Genomic DNA, 24,615 nt, shown 5'->3' on the forward strand with positions numbered 1-24,615 from the left:
GGTAGAGGACCGAGAGGCTGGCAGGGAAGAGTACACTGAGGGCGTCTACGAGTGGGAGAGACTGTCTGATGACGAAGAAATGAAACCATAGAAGGTGCAGTCTTTGAGTCAGAGACGGATAAGGCCTTGGAAGTCTTGCGAACAGACAAGACAGAAGTAATAAATAACAATGCTGTGGAATTTCTGAAATCATTGGGAGAAGGTAATATTTGTGAAACTGGAGACATACCATCGGAGTTTCGGAAGAATGTAATCCACACAATCCTTAAGATATCAAAGCCAGCTAAGTCTGTAATCGCACGCCTAGCTAAACGGCTCAGGTATACAAGTTATTGACAAGAACCATACGCAGAAGAATGAGAAAAAAAAACTGACAATCTGACGGATGACCGGTAATGGTACCAGAGAAACAGTTCTGACGTTGCACTTGATAATGGACTCGAGATTGGAAGAAATGAAGACATCTTAATAAGACTCGTGAAAAAAAAAAGAAAGAGTTGGATAACGTAAAATGCTGCAAGATATTTTAGATCCTCAGAAAAATATTTATAAGCTATAAGGAAGAACGGGAAATACACGTGAAGTATAAGAATCAAGAGGGCAAAACATGAGTGGAAGAGCAAGAGCGAAGTGCTCAGATTAAAAGAGGCATAAATCAGGGGTGCGGTCCTTCTCTTCTACTGTCAATCTGTAAATTGAAAAGAAAAGACGGAATGAAAGAAATATTCAAAAGACCAAACATTTAAATGTGGGGCCTATAAATATCATGAAGGCACCCATTCTTTATTTTCCCGTCCTCGATTATTTGTTGGATATAATCCACTCTGTGTCTTCCCCTACAGCATTTAACGTCTACAGCTATTTTTAGTACTTTCTTAACACGTATCCCTTGCAATACGAAGAAAACGAAGAATCGCTGCTGGGGGTAGAATGATTTCCTCCCAGTACTTTTTAATTCAGTTTATTAGTCAGCGCGATAAGTCAGAGGGTTCTCCACATTAATTTGAATGTTATGCAAGTTATAAATTTGCTGTAAACGTAGCATCAGTTAAAGCACATTGTAAAATTTGTAGTTTTAGGAGGCGTAATATTCAAACCTCTTCATAATTTAGTTGATACTGCGTTACGTGGTGTCTGACGTAAGAACTGGAGTGAGGTACAGACGGCAAACGGTGCAGTGAGGACCGATTCCGTGAGACATTGCTCCAATTTAGTAGTCGGATAATCTGATTGGCTTCCACGACAGGCGATGTAGTTATTACCCTTGGGGCAGGGCGCCAAATCTCTACTTTTAATTTATTAATATTTTAAAAGCATAACCTAGATTTAGTTGACAATCATACTTGTTATCCAATCAGTAATAAGCTATCATCCACTCACATCAGTTTTCATGTTAAAAACCACCTTTAGTAACATTAGAATGACGATAAACAGCCGAAGCACTTCGTGCGTCATCGGCTTCCACCAAAATAGCTAAGTGATTCGTGTTGACCGATACAGTTGGGCGCCGGCCACTGTGGCCGAGCGGTTCTAGGGGCTTCAGTCCGGAACCGCGCTGCTGCTACTGTCCCAGGTTCGAATCCTGCCTCGGGCACGGAAGTGTGTGATGTCCTTAGGTTAGTTAGGTTTAAGTAGTTCTAAGTCTAGGGGACTGATGACCTCAGATGTTAAGTCCCATAGTGCTTAGAGCCATTTGTGAACCATTTGATCCAGTTGGTAAGGAGGGGCCATAAGGTACAGTTCGATTTAGAAGCCGCCCGATTAGGATCTGAGATGCGCGCCGTACATAATGATCTTAAGTAGTCGGGACTGCGCGAGCATGGGAGAGAGTAGAGTGTAGAACGTGTATGTAATTTCTACACGATATATATTCAATATAACAGAATTATAAGTGTTACATACATGAACTGTGAAATTTGTGGACTTGTAGACATACGTTTGTGATATATCTTGTTACCACTATAAGGCTTTAGCTCCTCTGTGTGTGATGAAGGTTTTAAAAAGCTATTGGCCTTCCACTTAACTTTGGATACTTATTTAGTAACGTAGTGGGTCTTACCCTACTTACTAGTAAATTTCAGAGCATCACATCGCGAGAAACACATTAGCGACCCGACTGCTACTTCTGCGCAGAAACAAGAATTTCTTTAGATCACTTCAGGTGGGTGGACAGTTACAGAATCTCAGTGCTCTCCTTTCATGCGGCAGAGAGCAAATGGGCTCCTCACGTGTCTTACATTTCCAGTACAAATGGATGCTATCTGTGCTATCTGTGGTAACACACATGAAGTAATGAATATGTACAGCGCATGTTGCACTGCACACTTACAGTCGTCATATTCAGTCGCTACAAGCATTCATTCTGTCATCTACTTCATTTTATCGCTGTAAACTGATGCAGATGGACACTTGACACATATTTAGTGAATCTTATCGTTATGAGGCCGTATCAAATTCTTGTCGGGTTCCCAGTCGGATCAAACTGTCATCTGAGCACAATATTTCAGCGGTCCGCCTGGCCGCCATCATCAGGTGGGAAAAGCTACGCTGCTCTCACCGATAACTGATTCCACTCGTTTTTTTTTTACTTTATTGTTATATTAACACCTGAACAAAACAGGTAGGCTGGCAGCGGCATGCTACGCCGCTCTTCAGCCAGAGAGTTGACAATCACAGTACAAAAAATGGAGAATGAAAATGAACACAGTGACGGGCAAAAAACAGTGGTCACAGTCACACAAAAAACACGGAGCCGTTCACACTCGACGAGAAAGACACTGAAAACACGTTGACACGGCGCACAGAACACTGATGAATCCGATGGCACAAGTGAACGGAGAAGCGTGACGGCGGACACTAAAAACACGAAACGACGTCACACACACGAGACACAAATGGCGATGATCTCCGGCGCACGAAAGTCCACGTAGCGTGTGCGAGTCCGGGGACCTGCCAAGAGGGGAAGCAGGGTGAGGGTGGGTGGAGAGGGTGGAGAGGGGAGAACAGAGATGTCAATGGCTGAGGAGAGGGGAGGAGGAGGAGAAGGACAGGGGAGGGGAGGCCCGGGAGAGAAGTGGGGAGGAGGGGGGGAGGGATGGAGGGTGCCCAAAGGAACAGATACAGGAAGAGGGAGGGAGGATCAAAGTTGGTAGGAGGGGTAGATGGAGGGGAGGAGGACATCATCAGGGAGGGGGAGCTGGCGGAAGCCACCTTGGGAGAGGGTAAGGAGGGTGGAGAGATGGAGACCGGGTGGGACGTGGGAATACAGGCGCGGCAGCGGCGGGGGTGGGAGAGGAGCGGGGAGACGAGCGGGTGACGAGGATCGAGTTTGCGGGAGGTGTTCAGGATCCGTATCCTTTCAAGGAAAAGGAGGAGGTGGGGGAAGGGGATGAGATCGTACAGGATCCGCGTGGGGGAGGGGAGACGGATACGATAGGCGAGGCGGAGAGCATGACGTTCAAGGATTTGGAGGGATTTGTAAAAGGTTGGGGGGGCGGAGATCCAGGCCGGATGGGCATAACAAAGGATAGGACGGATGAGGGATTTATAGGTGTGGAGGATGGTGGAGGGGTCCAGACCCCACGTACGGCCGGAGAGGCGACGGTCGAGGGTGACGCCAAGGTACTTAAGGGTGGGAGCGAGGGCGATAGGACGGCCATAGATGGTGAGATAGAAATCAAGGAGGCGGAAGGAAGGGGTGGTTTTGCCTACAATGATCACCTGGGTTTTGGAGGGATGATTCCACTCGCAAATATCCGCACCTTTATATGCATCTGAAGTACAACAGCGCATGCGCTAGATACAGTGCGCACGCGCGCAATCATTCCTGCTGCCCCCTGGCGCAAAAAGAGTTGCAGCGCCTCCGGTGGTGAACACTGTTGAAGACGATATATCAGTACAAATGATTATTCGCAGCCGGCCGAATTAGATACCGTTGTTTCTTCATATCTGATAAAACAGGATTCCACGTTTTACATAGCGGGTATCCATTATCACGATTAATGATATTATTTGCTAGTCTGATTTTGACAGTCTGTTAAAACACAATCCTAGTACCGCGAAGCATTTCCAACGACTTGTCGCATTGTATAGCATCCTGTGTTCCTCTGTAAGGAAACGCTCAGCCACCGCAGATTTATCTGGTTGTAATAATCGCGTATGGCGATGATGTTCAATACACCTGTCGTTGAAGGTACGAATTCGTTGACGGTACGAATAGTTTGGCCAATGTAAATTTTCCCGCACTGAGAATTTATCACAGTAGCTGCAACATCTTAAGGACGTAGTCAATAATGACGCCTATACGGACAGACAAATTCGACGTGCTTTTGAGTTTGGACCTTTACCTGAAGCTTCTAAAGACACCTTTAGGTACGTGGCTTTTCTTCTGTTTGCTGAGAACGTGTCCGCCAAGATAGGTAGACTTTTGAAGAAATATGAAATCAGATGTGTTTTTCGTCCGCCAGCTAAGATTCCAGCACTTCTTGGCTCTGTTATAGATGATTTAGGTTTGAGGGAATCTGGCATTTACAAAATACCGTGTGAGTGTGGGAAAATTTACATTGCCCAAACTATTCGTACCGTCAACGACAGGTGTGTTGAAGGTCATCGCCATACGCGATTATTACAACCAGATAAACCTGCGGTGGCTGAGCATTTCCTTACAGAGGGACACAGGATGCTATACAATGAGACACAAGTCGTTGCAAATGCTTCGCGGTACCGGGATTGTGTTTTAAAAGAAACTGTCGAAATCAGACTAGCAGATAATATCATTAATCGTGATAATGGATACCCGCTAACTAAAACGTGGAATCCTGTTTTATCAGATAAGAAGAAACAACGGCATCTGAATCGGCCGGCTATGAATAATCATTTGTAACGATACATCGTTTTCAGCAGTATTCACCAACGGAGGCGCTGTAACTCTTTTTGCGCCAGGGGGCAGCAGGAATGATTGAGCGCGTGCGCACTGTATCTAGCGCATGCGCTGCTGTACTTCGATGCATATAAAGGTGCAGTCATTTGCGAGTGGAACACAACCGCCTCTGCCTCCTGAAACTCCTGTCCGGCTGGACGTGGGGTCTGCATCCTTCCACCATCCTTCACACCTACAAATCCTTGATCCGCCCCATCCTCTGTTATGCCAGCGTAGCTTTGATTTCCGCCCCTCCCCGGTTCTATACAGCCCTCCAAATCCTCGAACGCCATGCGCTCCGCCTCGCCTTCTGCATTCGCCTTCCATCTCCCACGCGCATCCTCTACGACCTCATCCCCTTCCCCCACCTTCTCCTTTTCCTTGAACATATCCCCTGGTGTCTCCCTTCCTCTCCACCCCCAACCAGTTGCCGCGTCTTTACCGTTGTGTCCCACCCTCTCTCAATCTCCACACCCTCCATCTTCTTTCCCAACACAATTTCCACTGTCTACCCCTCCCGGATGATGAGCTTCGCCCTGACATCTACCCTTCCTACCAACTCTAACCCCATCTTCCTGCCTCCTCCTCAGGGCTCCCTCTCCTCCCCCTCTCTCCTCCTGAGCGGCTTCCCCCTCTTACTCCCCCTCCCTCTCTTGTGCCCCCTTTCAGTATCTCTGCACTCCCTCCTGCCATGTCTTCCCTCTTCATCTCCCACCCCAAGTGTCTCCTGCCTCTTAGTGTACCTGCTGACGCCCCTACTCTCTTCATCGAGCCGCTACCTCTGCTGCCCCTTGCTCTCCCCTCCTTTTCCATCCTTTCTGACCTTTCCCTCGGCAGGTCTCACCTGGCAGTTTTGTTCTTCGTCGTGTGTGCTACAAGTGGGTTTTAATTGTGTTGTTCTGGAGTGTTTTTTAATACTGTGGCCGACTTTTAACCTGTGCATGTCGATTCAGTGTCTTCTCTGTGTTTTAAGAATCGCCAACTGTGTTTTTTGACTTTCTGGTGACTTTTTTAACTGTCCCCCATGAACGTCTCCATGTCTATTTTTACCTCCATTTTCACCCTTTACTCTGTTTTATGTTCCCCCTTTTTATCGCCTTATGTATGTAACATTTTATTCTTATTTTAGTTTCCATGTCACTCGGCTGAAGAGCGGCTGATTGTGCCGCTGACAGCCCTTCCCTGCCCTTATGAGGCAGAGTAATAAAATCACAATAAAGAAAAAAAAGAGTGGAAGCAGTTATTGGTGAGAGCAGCGTAGCTTTTCTCACCTGATGGCGGCCAGGTGGACCGCTGAAATATTGTGCTCAGATGTCAGTTTGATCCGGCTGGAAATCCGACGAGAATCTGATATACTAATGCGCCGGGAAAGTCTACATAGATACGATATGACGCCATACTTTCGAGCACGTACCACTGCTACGGTCGCAGGTTCGAATCCTGCCTCGGGCATGGATCTGTGTGATGTCCTTAGGTTAGTTAGGTTTAATTAGTTCTAAGTTCTAGGCGACTGTCGCATAGTGCTCAGAGCCATTTGAACCATTTGAACGTACCACTGTGTAAACATGCCTATCAAGTATGTATGGAATGAATCGCTATGCCGGCAATCACTACATTGTGAAAGAGACTCACCCAGTTTGCAGGCGCCGTCGCTGTCCCGGAAGAAGCCTGCTTTGCAGGCACAGGTTTCCAGCACGGAGCAAGTCTCCCCGAAGCCACACTGCGTGTCGTTGTAGCAGGTCGTATTGCCGCACGTCGAATTGCCGCACGCCAGATTCGACGGGATCACGTCTGTAAATACGTTGTCAGTGAAAAGCGTGGAAAGCGTACATTATGAATCCGCTACACTGCAAAAGGAGGTACTGTTTACAAAATGTTATGAAAAGAGAGACATAATAATACGTGTTCCTTATAAAAACTCACTATGACTCAATGACAAAGACTTCACTGTACTGTAGAAAGCTAACCTCCTGTGACTATTCAGTTATCTGTGGCATTTTCCATATTTTATGGTTTTAAAAAGCAAAAGCGATGTACATCTCACTTTTGTACTTCTTTCTATTGTAGATTCCAGACGAGAAGGTTCTGTATATTTTGTTATCATAGTTACTAATAAAAAAAAAAACGAAATGCTTAGACAACGCATTATACTTTTTTAAACGTATTGTACTTAGCACCATGCTCAAATCATCCAAAACTTGTATTTTCACCCTGTAGCGTGACACCGTTTCAAATTTCAATGCCCATCAATAGAGCCTGCAGTTGATGACGTTATCGACGTCCATTTAGTTTATTATTATCATCCAAATTGTTTTTTCATTGAAAACTAACAGAAACTTTTCTGCTCTCCAACAAAGACTTATGCCTGATGATTCTGTTTCATTAACAAGTATTTAACCAGTTCAAGGTACCAGACGAAGAAAAGGAATTTTATTTCTTATTGTCGTCAGTGTAATGCGTCCTTATTTCGTGAACATTTTACTTCTGGTTCTAAAAACATTCAAAAGCCGAAACCGGTCGGAACAAGGCAGCATTACATCCCGAACTACGTTTGTTTCAAGGCAGTAGGCATTGATTTATATCAATGAGGCAAATTGAAAATTTGCGCTGGACAGGGATTCGAACCAAGGTTTTCTGCTTACAAACGAGATGCATTGACCACTACATCATGCAGACACATTGGTCAAATGGTTCAAATGGTCGCGCAGTTCCAGACTGTAGCGCCTAGAACCGCTCGGCCACCTCGGCCAGCTCGATTAATATGTTTATTAGGTTTGACTTAGGGCAATAGGGAAGCACCTATAAAGTGAAAAGCAATTGAAAAGTGTGTTACTACTTGACCACTGGAGACACGTTCATTGGCAGTTAAACTGTAGTCCTATCGCAATTAGCTGCTATTTGACAGCGAGCAGGGTGGAGCACTCCCGCCAGCAATACACTGTATTGCCACTTTTCCTGCCGTAGCATTGCGCCTGTCAGTTGCCGGCTAGGAAACTTTTCCGGACGCCAAATTTCCACCTATTGTAAGAAAGAAAACAAAACTCTGATCCTAATCTAAATTAAGAACAGATTTAGAGACACTACAAAGAACTATATTATACTGGTGTTTCAGACTTTTACGTGAACTTCGTAACAGATGGAGACTTTATTTAAGGGGGGTAGGACGTCAAACGGGCTGACTTGGAGCAGGAGAGGCACCACAGGACATTTTATTTTCTACTGTCTATAATTTTACAAATAAATTCATAAAACTTTGTCAGCATGACCGGGAAGGATTCAGCATTCACACTCATAGCAGTGGAAGTGCAAAAAACATAACAAAATAATTTTTTTTTAGCTATGAAATTCCATCATTTTTTCACTTACTGTTGGCTGCATTTGTTGCTATAGGTACATTTTTCTTCACAAGTAAGAGAGATTCTTTGATGAATTTTGCACAGAATACAAACCATACTTACAGGCGTATGAAACTCTAGAATTTTCCAAATCTATTAAAAACTGTGGTAAAAATTAAGATAATTAACTACAAAATTTTATTTTTTTCTAAACATAAGGTTTAAAACGTTACAGCTCATTCGTTTTTTCATAAATTAAATAGATTCTAGAGTTTCAGACACCTGTAGGTATGATTTGTATGCTGTGCAAAATTCATCGAACAGTCTTCCTTACTTATGAAAAAAAGTGTACCTATAGCGACAAATGCAGCCAATAGCAAGTGAAAAAAAGGTGAAGTTTCACATGTAAAAAAATTATTTTGTTATGTTTTTGAACTTCCGCTGCTACGAGTGTGAATCCTGAATCCTTCCTGGTCATACTGACAAAGTTTTATGAATTTATTTGTAAAAGTATAGACAGTAGAAAATAAAATGTCCTGTGGTGCCTCTCCTGCTCCAAGTCGGCCCGTTTGACGTCCTGTCCCCCTTGAATCGTCTTCCTATCGCCGCTGGGAGAGGAGCGCTGTGACAACTGTCTACAGGCGGCACTTGTTGCAACAACACCGCATTTTCGGATCTTAAACAACAAGCGGGAATTACGCTGATTTGGGGGGGAGGGGGGGGGGAATCTCAACACCAGGAACAAGTTGTGCCACATAAACTAAAGGTGTTAGACGTGTTTCTACACTCCTGGAAATTGAAATAAGAACACCGTGAATTCATTGTCCCAGGAAGGGGAAACTTTATTGACACATTCCTGGGGTCAGATACATCACACGATCACACTGACAGAACCACAGGCACATAGACACAGGCAACAGAGCATGCACAATGTCGGCACTAGTACAGTGTATATCCACCTTTCGCAGCAATGCAGGCTGCTATTCTCCCATGGAGACGATCGTAGAGATGCTGGATGTAGTCCTGTGGAACGGCTTGCCATGCCATTTCCACCTGGCGCCTCAGTTGGACCAGCGTTCGTGCTGGACGTGCAGACCGCGTGAGACGACGCTTCATCCAGTCCCAAACATGCTCAATGGGGGACAGATCCGGAGATCTTGCTGGCCAGGGTAGTTGACTTACACCTTCTAGAGCACGTTGGGTGGCACGGGATACATGCGGACGTGCATTGTCCTGTTGGAACAGCAAGTTCCCTTGCCGGTCTAGGAATGGTAGAACGATGGGTTCGATGACGGTTTGGATGTACCGTGCACTATTCAGTGTCCCCTCGACGATCACCAGTGGTGTACGGCCAGTGTAGGAGATCGCTCCCCACACCATGATGCCGGGTGTTGGCCCTGTGTGCCTCGATCGTATGCAGTCCTGATTGTGGCGCTCACCTGCACGGCGCCAAACACGCATACGACCATCATTGGCACCAAGGCAGAAGCGACTCTCATCGCTGAAGACGACACGTCTCCATTCGTCCCTCCATTCACGCCTGTCGCGACACCACTGGAGGCGGGCTGCACGATGTTGGGGCGTGAGCGGAAGACGGCCTAACGGTGTGCGGGACCGTAGCCCAGCTTCATGGAGACGGTTGCGAATGGTCCTCGCCGATACCCCAGGAGCAACAGTGTCCCTAATTTGCTGGGAAGTGGCGGTGCGGTCTCCTACGGCACTGCGTAGGATCCTACGGTCTTGGCGTGCATCCGTGCGTCGCTGCGGTCCGGTCCCAGATCGACGGGCACGTGCACCTTCCGCCGACCACTGGCGACAACATCGATGTACTGTGGAGACCTCACGCCCCACGTGTTGAGCAATTCGGCGGTACGTCCACCCGGCCTCCCGCATGCCCACTATACGCCCTCGCTCAAAGTCCGTCAACTGCACATACGGTTCACGTCCACGCTGTCGCGGCATGATACCAGTGTTAAAGACTGCGATGGAGCTCCGTATGCCACGGCAAACTGGCTGACACTGACGGCGGCGGTGCACAAATGCTGCGCAGCTAGCGCCATTCGACGGCCAACACCGCGGTTCCTGGTGTGTCCGCTGTGCCGTGCGTGTGATCATTGCTTGTACAGCCCTCTCGCAGTGTCCGGAGCAAGTATGGTGGGTCTGACACACCGGTGTCAATGTGTTCTTTTTTCCATTTCCAGGAGTGTACATCTGAAAGATGATTTCTCTTCAAATTTTTCGCCAGTCGCATATTAGTAGCGCTAGTAGTGCCACTGTGATGATGTAAATCAGGTTTTCTTTAAATACACGTTGTAACGGTCGTGAACGTTGGTTGACTCTGATACTTTACATGGTGAGTTGATGTTAGTCAAGAGTGCCTTTAAGGGTAACAAAGGCGCTATTATAAACACCTCACTGAGTTTGAACGAGGCCGTGTTATAGGACTACGAGAAGCTGAATGTGGCTTCTGCGGTATTGCGGAAAGACTTGGCAGGAATGTAACCGCTGTACATGACTGCTGGCAGCGGTGGTTACAGGAATGTGCAATTGCAAGACGTCCAGGCCCTGGACGGCCACGTGACACTACCGAGAGGGAAGGCCCATATTTCTGGCTCATAGTACTGCTTCTGAAGCAGCAATCTGAGCAGTAGCTGGCACCACTGTGACACAACCAAGTCTTAGACATCGGTTACTTCAAGGACAGCTCCGACGTAGACCTCCATTCCACTGCATTCCGCTGGTCTCTAACCACTATCTTTTGCGATTTCAATGGTGTCCAGCGTGAGCTCGTGTGAGGGCAGGTTGGAGACCAGCTGTGTTTTCTGACGCAGTTTGTTCTGTCTCGATTAGAGATGGGCAAAGTCATTCATCCTTGGGAACTAATTCACTAGTGATAGCTCTTTTCTGGGAACCGTTCATTTTTACTCGTTCACCGTTAATTGTGTTTGGTATATGGTTCTTATGAAAAATTTAAAATTTGTAGCATAGGTGACTGAAGACGGAAGGCGCCAAGAGGGGCACTTACCTCCCCCCTGGAGTACAGAATTTTTATTCATAACAGAATTCTCACACACTTGTAATTTTCGTGATTCTGCAAAACATCTCGTTTAGCCAACTGTAGCGTTATGTGGCTGATCGCAGTGAAATAATGTAAGGTGGCGCCCTGAGTACAGACTTCTCTCCAATTACGATCGATTTGTTGACCGCTACGAGCAGAGTAGATAAGCATGTAATAATTAGGCAGTGGAGAAATAACAAATAAGCTAATGCAAACAACGTCGAAACAATAGATGACGATTGGTAAGTGACAATGAGTAGTCTAGCACTTGGGGCCAGTTTTTCGTGCGCCACCCTGTACCACTGAAATAATATTGTAGGAGTTTTCATATTCTCGGTTACGAACCGCGAGCTTCATTCGGTTGAAGGGCGGTCTGCCTTCTATGGCAGTGAACACGGTCTTTTACCTTAGATTAAAATTAGACGGAAAATGGCCACTCGTGTGTGCCGTGCCGACGTCCTTTGCATGTGTAATAACAAAAAAATATTGCCTTTTTACAAGTATTTCTTCTGCTTTTTATCGAAATAGTGAAGTAAGCTGATACGCCGTTTTGTTACCTGAAGAGATGTATGTACTACATACAACGTAATTTTTATGTAATTTACGTAATTATAAAATACATTTTAATTACGGTCGCGGACGCTGATTAGAATACGAAAATAACCAGAAGTTCAGAGTTCAAAAAAGGTTTAAAACAGATCTATATTGGGCGAGCGAAGCCAACGAAACAAACAACAAGAACTCGATACTGAACTATGAGCAGTCGGCAGTTGAACTGTGACGAGTGACCACGCGAAGAAGGACGAGACCGGCCGAGCGAGACCGAGACAGGGACCGACGGGAACGGGACCGACCGACGTGCCGTTCGGGAAGGAAACCGACCGTTTCCCGTTCCCGAGAACTATAAGTAGAAAGCCGCGACCGAAGCGAACTATGAACGTTCCTTAGAATTCGTTCCTCTCTCATTCCGTTCATTTTAGTGACCCGCTCCTTTGGACCCGTTAGTTGGCGAACGACCCATCTCTAGTCTCGATGGCAGGGATGGCCGTGGAGTAGGAGGAGGCCAGTTCGGAGCCTCCGATCAACCTGTCCACGTGCTAGACACATTCGTTCTACCTGGAGTTATTGTCTGGAACACGATTTCGTATGATTGCAGGAGCATTCTCATGATTATTTCATACACCCTGACTGAAAATTTGTACATCAGTCTGGTGATTCGACCTGTTGCACTGCCTTTCATGAACAGCATTCCAGTGAGTGTTTCCAGCAGGATAACGCTCGCTCACATACCGCTGTTGTAACCCAGCACTCTCTGCAGTATGTCGACATATTGGATTGGCCTGCTCGATCACTATATCTGTCTCCAATCGAGCACATGTGGGACGTTACCAGACGACAACTCCAGCGTCATCCGCAACCAGAATTAACTTGCACGTTTGCATCCTTGCATTTAACATTTTAATGGTGATACCGGTTATTAATGTACCAGCATTTCATATTTGCAATGCCCTAGCTCACGCTTACACTAACCTGTGATCTTGCAATGTTAATGACTTAAATATGTTACCTAGACAAATATATTCACGAAATTTAATTACTTTATACTAATTATTTTTTGATGTCATTGTAAATTATGTCAGTAGAGGAGAGAGGAAAAAATGGATCACAGACTAGACTGGAAAGGAAGTCGTAACTATGACATTAATGTAAGTAAAATGCTGATGGTAGGACGCTTAGTCAGGATACTGTGGTGTCGGTTGACTGAACTCAGTGTTCAGTATGAGATTTTCACTCTGCAGCGGAGTGTACGCTGATATGAAACTTCCTGGCAGATTAAAACCGTGTGCCGGACCGAGACTCGAACTCGGGAGAGCTTCTGTAAAGTTTGGAAGGTAGGAGACGAGGTACTGGCAGAAGTAAAGCTGTGAGGACGGCGCGTGAGTCGTGCTTGGGTAGCTCAGTTGATGACGGCGCGGTAGCTCAGCGTGTTCGGTCAGAGGGTTAGCTGGTCTCTGTAATAAAAAAAAACTGAATTAATTGGTCAACGACGAACATAAACGGGTGTGTCGCGACGTCCGCACCGAGCAAATACAACGAACGAAAACGAACAAAATGAGATTAAAAAAAAAAAGTTTTTAGAGCGCTTGCCCGCGAAAGGCAAACGTCCCGAGTTCGGGTCTCAGTCCGGCACACAGTTTTAATCTGCCAGGAAGTTTCAGTGTTCAAAGCTCAGTCAACCGTGGACACCACAAGATCCTGAAGAAGATCCCACAGAGGGGTCGAAACGTCATTCGTGTAGAAGAAATGACACGGCCTAACGTCCCAGAAGAGTTTACGATCGGTGACAACGGCCACGAAAACTTGGAGACTTCCCTAATAATCAGCTTACTTACTTACTCTTTTCCGTATATCTTTGTTTTCATTTGACTGCCCCTTATCACTAAATTTTATAAAACCGTAATAAGTAATATCGTAGTGGTAGGTAGTTTAAAAACTATTCAAAAGAGAAGTTAGGACCATTTCAGCATGAATGTTGACGGATTTGCTTGATCCACGAGCGAATGTCACCGAGAAGCTGACGGTAGCAGATCCTTGAATACAGACTACAACTGTGCACGAAGAACCAAGTTTTAAAATTAGGAATCCCATACACATCACTGCAGCAGGGGCCAGAACGTCACGATTGGAGTATATTCAGAGTGCACAGTTATTTAAACTATCATTCTTTATACGTTCCATACGCGGAACGGGAAGAGCGCTAACACGTAATAGAATTGGAAGTACCCTTTGCAGTGCAAAGCACAGGATTGAAACGGTGCGTCGGATTAGGATTGGAACCCAGTATGATCAGTTCCCGCGAAAGTCAAGATTCCGGGCGGTTCGAGTCCCGGTCCAACACACAGTATTAGTCTGTTAGGAAGTTTCAAACCAAAGTAAGTAGCAAAATTATTGTACCGTGCTGTACTTACTGGGAATGTTTTCTTCATCCTCTCTGCTCTCTACATAAGCGCTGGCAATGACCATTCCTCTGGAGGCTGCGGCTCTACTGCTCGTGGTGCAGACGTTCTCGATGCACGACAGCGACGTGTCAGTGTGGCTGCAGTCCTCGTCGTAGTCGCAGGAGTCGCCCGCGCCTGCGTCACAAACAGGAGCAGAAATGAAACGATCTAAAGCAGCTTCTCTACACCTAAAGTAATACTCAGCAGAAGTATGGACGCGCAACGCAATGTTTCCTATGACTTGTATTAACTTTGGTTTCCTTTCAATCCATATTCAGTGCTCACTGGTCTGTTCATCCCATTCAATAGGCCCTGTAATTTTGTAGAAATGTCATCGCTGTATCATTCCATCCTGACTTTTAATCTCGCTACTCATTCTTTTCTTTATTTCCGTGTTTCTTCGCTGGACAGGTTAAATAGCAATGTAGAAAGGTTGAATTTTTGTCTAACACTCTTTTTAATCCGAGCACTGCTCTCTTTTACTTTCATTGCTATTGTTCTTTTTGCTTGTTGTTCATACTGTGTCTTAAACGCCTTCCCCTGTAGTAGTGATTCCCAATATTTCTGCAACTATTTCCCCTAAGTGAAATTAGGTATTAGTTAGTACCCAAGCCTCCAAGACTGTTGGTACTACTAATTTCTAACAATCTTTTATTATAGCATGATGAAGCCACTCTACGTGGAGAGCGAGTACTATCTACCTACAACTCTTGCTCAGGAAAGAAAGTTAATATCCACACTGAGGGCAGACAGTTGGTACAAAACGTGCTTCCTCTGCACTATTCCTCTCCCTAGCGACAGTGCTTTACCCACATCTTGCAGATTTCCCCCCCCCCCCCCCCCAACCCTTCCATCCCATTGAAATTAACCAAGTTAAAATCGTACACTATACTTATAGTTTGTAAATCACTTGATTGCTGAACTCTTTGCTTCAAACTGGAAGTAAATTAAAGACTTCAGTCTGCTAGTGCTTTGTGTCTAATCTCTGACACTAATAATAATAGTAATCGTTATAATAATAGTAATATTTATAATAATAACAATTTTGGTTCTCTCTGGGTCTAAAGCTGAAGGGGACAGTACCGCCCGACATTGAAAATAGGTACAACATACTTCATTCTTTTTGTCAGAACAATATATTTTTTTCTAATAATAACTGAATTTCAATTAATACAGTGAAGCCGGATACCAGTGTGGGAAAGAATGACAATTTATTTATTTAATTGATCACATGTGCACTCCCACAAAGTAAATCCCTACATCCAGTTTGGTGAGATCTGTGAAATGAATGAATGTATGGTCGTCTGCTAACTGCAGATAGTGAATGTGACTATATGATCATCTTTGAGACGATCCTTTGGCCACCTTTGGTGGGACCAAAGAGATGAAATTTACCTGAGCTTTGAGCGCCTGAAATGTGGTTGACCAATATGGTAGCAAGGTGCTCCCCCACTTCGACAGAGGTGCGAGAGAACCTGAAGAACGGCCATGTTTCAGCACTCTGCTGCTGGATCTTGTGCTGTTAAGAACTGTCTTAGTTGTGCTCCGTAAAGACAAAAGAGTGGAGATATGGTATGCATGTGGAATATTTAAGAGTAGTTTGAAATAATAATTTCTCTATTTCAGGAACTTTTGTGGGGAGAATTAAATGTCAGGCAGGTAATATTAATAGGATCGTAGTAATCTTCGGAAGCGACCAACGGTCACAATGAAACCACGTGTAGCAATAAGTTGAAATACTTCTGTGTGCTTAAGTTAAGCTGAATTACTAGCGTGTGTACAATAAGTTGAAATATTTAAGAAATAGCGAGTGTACCATAAGTTGAAATATTTAAGAAATGGCGTGTGCAGGACTTGAAATTAGAGACGAGTACTTCCACGTGGTGAGTACTGTGTGAGTCTCAATCTGTGTATGAGACAAAGGATAAAGTGAAGTACTCGCCCATGGTATCAGTTGAGGACTCGTGTGTGTGATGAATATGTTCTTAATATTACTTTGCATGATATGATTCCGTGTGACTCTTGATTCAAACTATAAAACTCTGAGAGAGAAGCAAGGTGAGTCGGCCGTCTAGCCAGCAACGCCATTTGGCTTGCATTGCACAGGAAGATGTGCATATATCTCCAGAGTTCATAGTAGGAAAGTAGAATTACAAAGTGGGGCAGTGTCGTGTGAAACTGGGATAAATATTAATTGAAGTGGGAAAGCTGAAAGTGATAATGTTGTGACTAATCCCTGTGTTGTATTTCATGTTGTAGTGTGGTGTATGTCACGTAATTTAAGTATGTGTGGTTTGCATGGGAGAAAAGCAAGGTAGTTTCAAAGGTAGTGGGTTATGCGTGTTCCTTTTGTACTGCTTGGTCTGGAGGAAAGTTTCGTGATGATGCTTGTGAGAGTCGAAGTGTGAGAAATAATAAAAGATCCATCATCCTATCCAGAAAGTGCACTGTAGCGTTAAATAATTACGAGACCATAAGATAGAGATTCACCAATGTAAAGCCATGCTCACTGGGCGGAATTTCTCATGTGTTATTGTTGTAGGTTATAGAATTTGTGTGTTTAGGTTATAGAATTTATCGGAATAAATAAGATAGTGAAAAGAAAAAGATTGGTGGACTTTTCTTTCGAATTGTATGTTGTCATGATGTCCCGAATTTATAATGTGTGCGCCATTCATATTCAGTGCGGTGGCCACGTGTTGATAAAAGCCGTTAGATAAAAGACAAAAAGAAAATGTGGTATTGCCGGTGCGTAGTGAACAGTCAGGGTTCTGTAAATTACTGATAGTCAGATGTGCATTTCCGTTGCGTATTATTCATACAGGAGGATAATTTGTAACTTAATTGAGAGTACGGGAGTTCATATTACTCGATAAATAAGAATGAATCCACTCGCTTGGCAGACCACTCATCTTGCAGGCCTGACTGCTTGATGCCACAGTATGAGCAAGGCATGTGGGTGCCTCTCATAATTTCGACCCTGCCAGGATATTTTGGCAGGATTCTGCTGTTAGGGTTTGCTGTTAAGATTTTTTTTATGGAATGTATTGTGATAGCGCTAAGAAGTAAAATTTGTTTTGTTTGCAATTTCTTTCTGGATTGGTGAGGATCTTTTATTTTTTTATGTAATCGCTTGCTACGTCATCTAAGGTTGGAAGATCGTTGTATAATTTTTTTTGCGTAATGTCCGTAGTAACTAGGTCGCAGTCGAAAAGTGTAGCCACCATGGAGAATAGTGATTCTGGGGTGAACGTAGCAGTGCAGCAGGAAGTAGGTGTCGACCATGGGCTAATGAGCGGGAACGGCAAACACTCGGAAGGGGCTGAATTGTTCAGTGGACCGCGGCTAGGTGATCCTTTATGCGGCGGGCTTTGTCTGCAACCGGGGGCTTTTCTTGACGACGCGGGCGAGCCGGGACTAGGTCAGGTATGCAGTGAAAGTGTAGCTACCCTTAGCGAAGCTACTGCTTCTCAGGCGAAATTCTCCAGATCATTATTTACGCCATCTTATGTCGCATAATAGTAATTGCACGAGTAACTACGAGTACAGCAGACCGACAGCTACTTGATCAGAGCTCAACTCTACAGGTAAGTCTGTATGGGCAGCCGTGCAAGTCATGGAAGGGCAATTTTGTGTCATCAACAAACAGTTGTGCTACGCTATAACTACAGATAACGCTAGGGAGGAAGTTACTAGCTCCTATGGATCTACCAATAGGATCTGGCCTGAATGAAGAACAATGATAGCCGTTCTGAGCCAACTTTCGATTGCTTTCAAATACAGAGTGGAGAAAAGACAGACCAAGCAGCTCATGGTGAAACACCTTATTAACACCGAGGATCATCCACCATTTAGAGTGTTGCCAGCTGACTGACAGAGAACCCAGGAAGAAGTGGTAACAATGATGCAAGATGACGAGAGTCAACCTACAGACAGTCGTTTCTCCTCTCCTGTGGGCCTTGTGAAGAAGGCGTACGACCCTTCTGCGTCGACTACCGACGAAGAACGATGTCTCTCCATTGTCATGCACTGATGACGCTCTCAAATGTTCGAGAAAAGCAAAATATTTCTCAGCTACGGACATGCAGACAGGCTACTGGATAATTGATGTTGATGAGGCTGACAGGGAAAACACTGCATTCATAAATCCTGAGCGTATTTACAAGTTCGAAGTCATGCCGTTTGGCCTGTGTAATAATATAGCCACATTCGAATATATGACGGTCAGCCTACTACATCAACTTAAATGGACGACGTTTTTTTGTTTAACGATTTTACAAAGACATTCAAAGAACGAAATGCCGGGATCGTTCCTTTGCAAGGGCACGGCCGATTTCCTTCCCCATCCTTCCCTAATCCGAGCTTGTGGTACGTCTGTAACGACCTCGCTGTCGACGGGACGTTAAACAGTAATCTCCTCCTCCGCCTGTATGTGAAAAATTGCCTCTTCGCCGCCCACTAAATAAATATCTTGGGGCATCTAGTGAATGGCGATGAAGTCCGTCGCAGTCCAGAAGAAATTAGACCAGTCACAAATTTTCCGACTCCGTGGCGCATTCGTGTGAGAAGTTTTCTCGGAATGTGCTGTTACTACCAACGATTTATAATCTGTCCCAAGGGACGTATTTTGGGAGAACTGCTGCAGCAAGACGCCAAATATCCCTCGAATGAGGTACAAGAAAGTTATTTCCTGGTCCTTAAGGAGGAGCCATGTAAGTGAAACGTGGACGATACATAGCTGAGACAAGAAGGGAATAGAAGCTTTCGAAATGTGGTGCTACAGAAGAATGCTGAAGATTAGATGGGTAGATCACACAACCAATGAGGAGGTATTGAATAGAATTGGGGAGAAGAAAAATTTGTGGCACAACTTGACTAGAAGAAGGAATCGCTTGGTAGGACATAGTCTGAGGCATCAAGGGATCACCAATTTCGTATTGGTGAGCAGCATGGAGGGTAAAAATCGTAGAGGCAGACCAAGAGATGAATACACTAAACAGATTCAGAAGGATGTAGGTTGCAGTAGGTATTTGGAGATGAAGAAGCTTGCACAGGATGGAGTAACATGGAGAGCTGCATCAAACCCGTTTCTGGACTGAAGATCACAACAACAACAAGGAGGAGCTAACTCATTCGCTGCCCTAGCTTTGTATGATGTGATGCTGAGACAGAACTTCACCCCGTGCATTTATACGTGCAGTTCTCTTGCAGATTCAGGAAGGTGTTGAAAATGCAATAGCTTATACTTTCGAGTACTTCCGATGTCCGAGATGAACTACTCTACAACCGAGAAAGAGACCCCTGCAGTTCTGTGGTCAATCGACAAGTTCCGGCTGTATTTATTTGGCAAGCTGTTGTGACGGCTCATCTTTGTCTATGCTGGCTATTAGCCTGAAGGGTCCATCAGATCGACTGACGGCACTGGTCCTGAAGCTTCCGTCCTGAAGCCGTATAGAAAAGCGGGCACGTATGCACTGTTGCATTTAAAGAAATCCTTTGGCAGTACACCGGAGTATAAAATAAATCTCAATTATTGCTGCATAAAATGACATTGCTGCCGAACAGAAAGAAGATCCAACACTATTGAAAATCGTAGAAGTCTTGAGGAAGGCGGAACAGACTAAAGGAGAATTTCAATTAATGAACGGAACTTTGTATGAGAGGAACTATGACCCAATGGGATGGCTATAGGTGCCCGTCTACGGTCAGTTATCCTGATGTTCTTTCACGATGTAGATAGTGACGCTCGTATACAATACAGCGAAGCAAGACACGCTGTTCTTTCTGTTCTGTGGACGCTAGGCTAAAACGACAATGGATACACTGTTCTCGTTTTAACTGAACGACACTTGGGATGACTACCTGAGAAATCTCATCACCAGGACTGAAAAACAAGGCAGCTGACTCGCATACGAACGCTGGGTGCCCAGGAGAAATATCGACAGCACTACAGTGTAACGCTAAGAAAACGTAGGCGACATACAGCCCAGAAGAGTGTTTATGGATTTTTACACCTGGGTGGAATGTGGAACAGTTGGAAAAGTTACTGAAACACTGCTGTGGGCCATATCGTAATCTTCGACACTTGTTGGATGTCGCATACCAGTTAGATTAGCATGACCCCTCACTCAAAAGACAAAAGTGTAGAGGCGTCGTTCACATATTCCGTACGAAGAAAGCCCTACTACCATATACTCCTGTGGCACAGATCGACATGGGGGCTTCTCGTTGAAGGAAACTGAAGACCCGCTCGACGATCTCAAAGCTTCGTTTGGAGAGGCCATCCTCGATGCTTATCACAACGAAAAAGAACGGGAAAACACGACCATAGTGCGAGGCTCCGCCTGCGCTGCAGTATAGGAGACCACTGACAAGTTCTAGATCCCGGTTGCAGTAGTTGGCCCCACTGACTGAAATAGTGTATCGCTGTTTCTTCATGAGTCGGTGTGATGCCTCGTTATTAGCATCGCTGGTTGGCGCGCTGCAGGTCAGCAACAGTTATTATTAAGTTTATACCATTTCTGGAAGATTTTCGACATTTATTATTTTTCTAAATCTTCTATACCTATAGTTTTGTGCAATCTCTGTATAATTCAGATGTGCACCGTCACTAATCACCACTGTGTCGCTGTCATGTTTGCCCTAAATGCAGACCACTTCCATGGTGCGTTGAGGGTTTTCCATACCCTTCAACTTGTGCACAATCGCTGTCTTGTACATAACAGTTTCCTGTACTGAGGGAATGAATGTTGGGGAGCAGATGCAAAAATCCTGCATCACCGTCCTGGACAAGGTCCTAGGTTTGGCAGGGCTTCCCTTTGACCCGTTATGAAGTATCAGGTGTGTATATGTGTTGTGTGCCCGACTGTGATTTTGTAATATATTGATTATTCTTTGCTACTGTAGTGTTATCGTGAAGCTGTGAGAAAGGAGGACAGGCACTCCAATTCGCGGAAGCAGAGACGATGTTGAGGGCAGACGAAACTAGGAGAGATATTGTTACATGAAGTAAACAGTAAGGGGAGAGCCTTGCGAAAATGCAGACGCCCCCAGACGCGGTCCCAGGGCGCTAGTTACTCTTCAAGGAATTAACATGTAACATCATATGTCGTCTAGACGCTGTAGTAGGTTGCCACCGTAGAACTTTGTAGCCAACAGGCACGTATTAGCGATAAAGCCAGCTTGATACCAGCCCTGAGAACAGAAACGTCAGTAGGCTCACAAGAGTTAGAAACAGAGCGAAAACGCCAAAAAAATGTTGACCTAGCACTCTCTACTCCGGGGAGCCCTAGGGGCGAGGCTAACTGACGTATAACAATAATGTTGCAAGCCTTATTTGGCAGAGCAATTACGTTTAGCTTTCAGCTGAACAATGTTGATACGAATTACGGACCCAGTTAGTGCAACTGCATTAACGTCCCCGCCTTAGGAGCAGCAGATGGGACCTAACTAAACCGTGATTGGCAGGCGCCTGCAACAGACCTGCGGGCTTGGCTGGGTGGCTTTAAGTGGGAAAAACAGTGCCCCCACGCGACTCCTTAAAACACATAGGTTCCGCATTTTGGCGGAGTTCTCAGTCAGATGATCTGGCCGCCGAATCAGCGTCCGTCGACTCCAGCCTCGGTCCAGCTCACCGTAAGTCTGCTCTCTCATTTGGAGTGCCTCAGTGAACAGTCTCACATTCAGTATGTTTTGTTTTGCAACTAAGTTGTTAGCTTAATATGCTGCTAGTGTTTGCTACTGTGGTTAGCATGAACTCCTGGGACTTCTGCACTGGCTTCTGTTGTAACAGTGTTATTCATGCTTTATCGAACACTAGAACTAGCCTCCAGTGTATTAGTTAGTCCTGTATGGAATAAGCAACTAATTCAAAACCCGGTTTGTCCAGTCTCCACAACGAGTTCCCTACCAAGTCCCATCACCTGCATTTCTAGTAAACGCCTGTACCAGTGTTGGCTCAGATAGAAGAAAACAATCAAATGCCTTCACTGTGAATTGTCCTCCTGCCTTCTGCTCTGTACCGCTCGGGAGTGGAGACTGACCAGTAACCCCTCTCTCCTACTCTCACCTATGTCAGGACACGACAATGTGTGCTTGTACAGTGTAGTGTTGGGTTTGTGTTATGGATGAAGGGAAGGGAGAGGGTGAAACCCAATGTCCGCACTTAGCCTACTCTTCTCGAATAGCACAAAGGGTGCCATTGAGCCTAACTTCCCCATCCGCCGGACGGATCATCAGTAACTGTGTCACATACTCTCACTTCAGAGACACGGCGGAGAGGTTTGGAATTTAATCCAGGATACTGTCGCAAAGAGTGGAGATCAGGAATTTCGCGTCACCATCTATCCTCCCATTACCGGCCAAATACTGAAAGTGAAAATTTTCCACCACCAGGATTCGAAATTGCTGATCTCAGAGTAGAGTGTCATTCCACAAGCGGGCGTCAGCTAGCGCGGTTATGGAGGCGGTTTTTATCTTGTACAGATAGAAGCAAAGTCCGGTGTAAAGTGTGTTCATATTCCCTGTGGTTCAGAATGCATCAACCAGAGGAGAAAGTCACAATCGCCGTTTTAAGTGTAACTGGTGTCTGAAGTCGTCGGAGACATGCTTATATTGAAACACTGCGCCACTGCAAATACACTTTGCTTCGCAATACATGGTGTCTTGTGTAAAGTATTTATATTATGAGAGATATTTGCCACACAACGTTTGTTTCCTGTGTGCATGGGTAGGGAAGAGTCTTTAGATTCCAAAGTTTATATTGTCGAGCAGTGAGTACGTTCCCGCTAGCACTAATTTGTCAAGTATTGATATAATTGGATGTGTTGACTCGGTACGTGCTGGTGTGGAAGCCATATTTCGGAAAGGAGTTTCTGCAGCTTGGAACTTGTCAAATAAGGTAATATCTGGCTATGCATTGGAGTGAGCGGGCAGTACATGAAACGGAATGTTGCGTTTACGGAGCATTTTCAGTTTTAGCATTTCCGATGTTATAACTTGTGTTTTGTCTATTAGAACGTTGTTGGTTTAAGCACTTCATGATACATACGAGCTCAGGATCATATCATCCTTTTATGTAAATTGTTCATTCCATGAACTTTCTGTTCTGTTTCCAAAGCTACTGGAATGGTTAATAACAATCCTCAGTACATTCTCTAATTCCGCTAGTTAATACAGAAATAAATCACAATACTTTTCTAATTATTAGTTACTGAGCTGTATGTCCCGCTTGCCTATTCAAAAGATCTCTAAACTTAGTTTACCCAGACACGCGTTGCATCTCGCGCTATCCGATTACTAACATATGATTTGCTGGCGCTTGGCTTTCTCGTCTTGCACTTAGCATGATATATATCCGTAATATCAAAAGTAGCGTGATTTTACCCAGCGCATCTTGTTGCACATGACTACTTGCATTGCAGTAGAGCTACGTTTCGGTTATTGCACAGATAAGCTATATCGTTGTTAGGACCGGGTTCAATGTCTAGTACGTCTATGGAGCAGTGTGCGTCTATTCGTTTTGCGCAGATTCTGATTACGTCTGGCTACCATGTATGTTTATTTTGTACGTGCGTTAATTACTGTTGTTAGGCCAGCCGTACTATCGTACTGAAAACAATGTGTTAAGAAATATTGTTTTGTTCGTGGTGAATAAATCCGCTGCAGTTGTAATTACAAAGTCCCTTCATTGAATAAAGGCACCTAAACTGCCCCTATTTCATGACATTAATTCCACCTTCAGGTACTATTGTAACAATTACTGAAGACTAAGCAGGGTACTAAATAAAATTAAGAAACATTAGGGGGGCCGATAAGGCTGTGTACCATCACAAGAACGTCCCTTAATTGTGTACAACAAAACTTACAAGTGAGTTGCACGTGTGATGCCGAGTGTACTCAAAATGCAGTTACCTGACCGTTTACCTGAAGTTTTATGGGTCGACCCCACATTTTTCATGCCTCACCCGCACAGGCTCTCTCATACCACTGGTCAAATTTGTTAATTTTTCTGCATTACTTGTATGTTTTGTGGCAAGCAATTAAGGTACGTTTCTACTGATAGTCTATGGCCTTAACACTCCTCTCTGATGTTAAGTAATTCTGTTTAGCGTCCTACTTAGTCTTCATTAGTTCTTACAGTAGCACCTGAAATGACATTAGCGTCCGAAACGCGCATGTTTCTATCGAATAATTCAAATGACAGTTGTGGGTGTCCCATTAGGAATATGTTAAATATTGTGTTGCTTTATACCAATAGCTGTCAATGGGATACTTTATATTCAGTGATTGTTCAGTCATGATGTT

The 24,615-nt window shown here is 44.8% G+C and overlaps 1 protein-coding gene across 1 annotated transcript in view; it reads right to left on the bottom strand.

Moving 5' to 3' along the window:
- LOC126187846 (prion-like-(Q/N-rich) domain-bearing protein 25) overlaps positions 1-24,615 on the bottom strand; it is a 150,383-nt gene that overhangs the window by 69,012 nt on the left and 56,756 nt on the right. The window contains exons 5-6 of the mRNA XM_049929157.1: positions 14,281-14,445; positions 6,551-6,709 (exon numbers count right to left, since the gene is read on the bottom strand). Of these exons, the coding sequence (XP_049785114.1) occupies positions 6,551-6,709; positions 14,281-14,445 (324 nt within the window). The remainder of the gene's footprint in view (positions 1-6,550; positions 6,710-14,280; positions 14,446-24,615) is intronic.

This window comes from Schistocerca cancellata, chromosome 5 (genome assembly GCF_023864275.1).
Source record: "Schistocerca cancellata isolate TAMUIC-IGC-003103 chromosome 5, iqSchCanc2.1, whole genome shotgun sequence".
Lineage (NCBI taxonomy): Eukaryota > Metazoa > Arthropoda > Insecta > Orthoptera > Acrididae > Schistocerca > Schistocerca cancellata.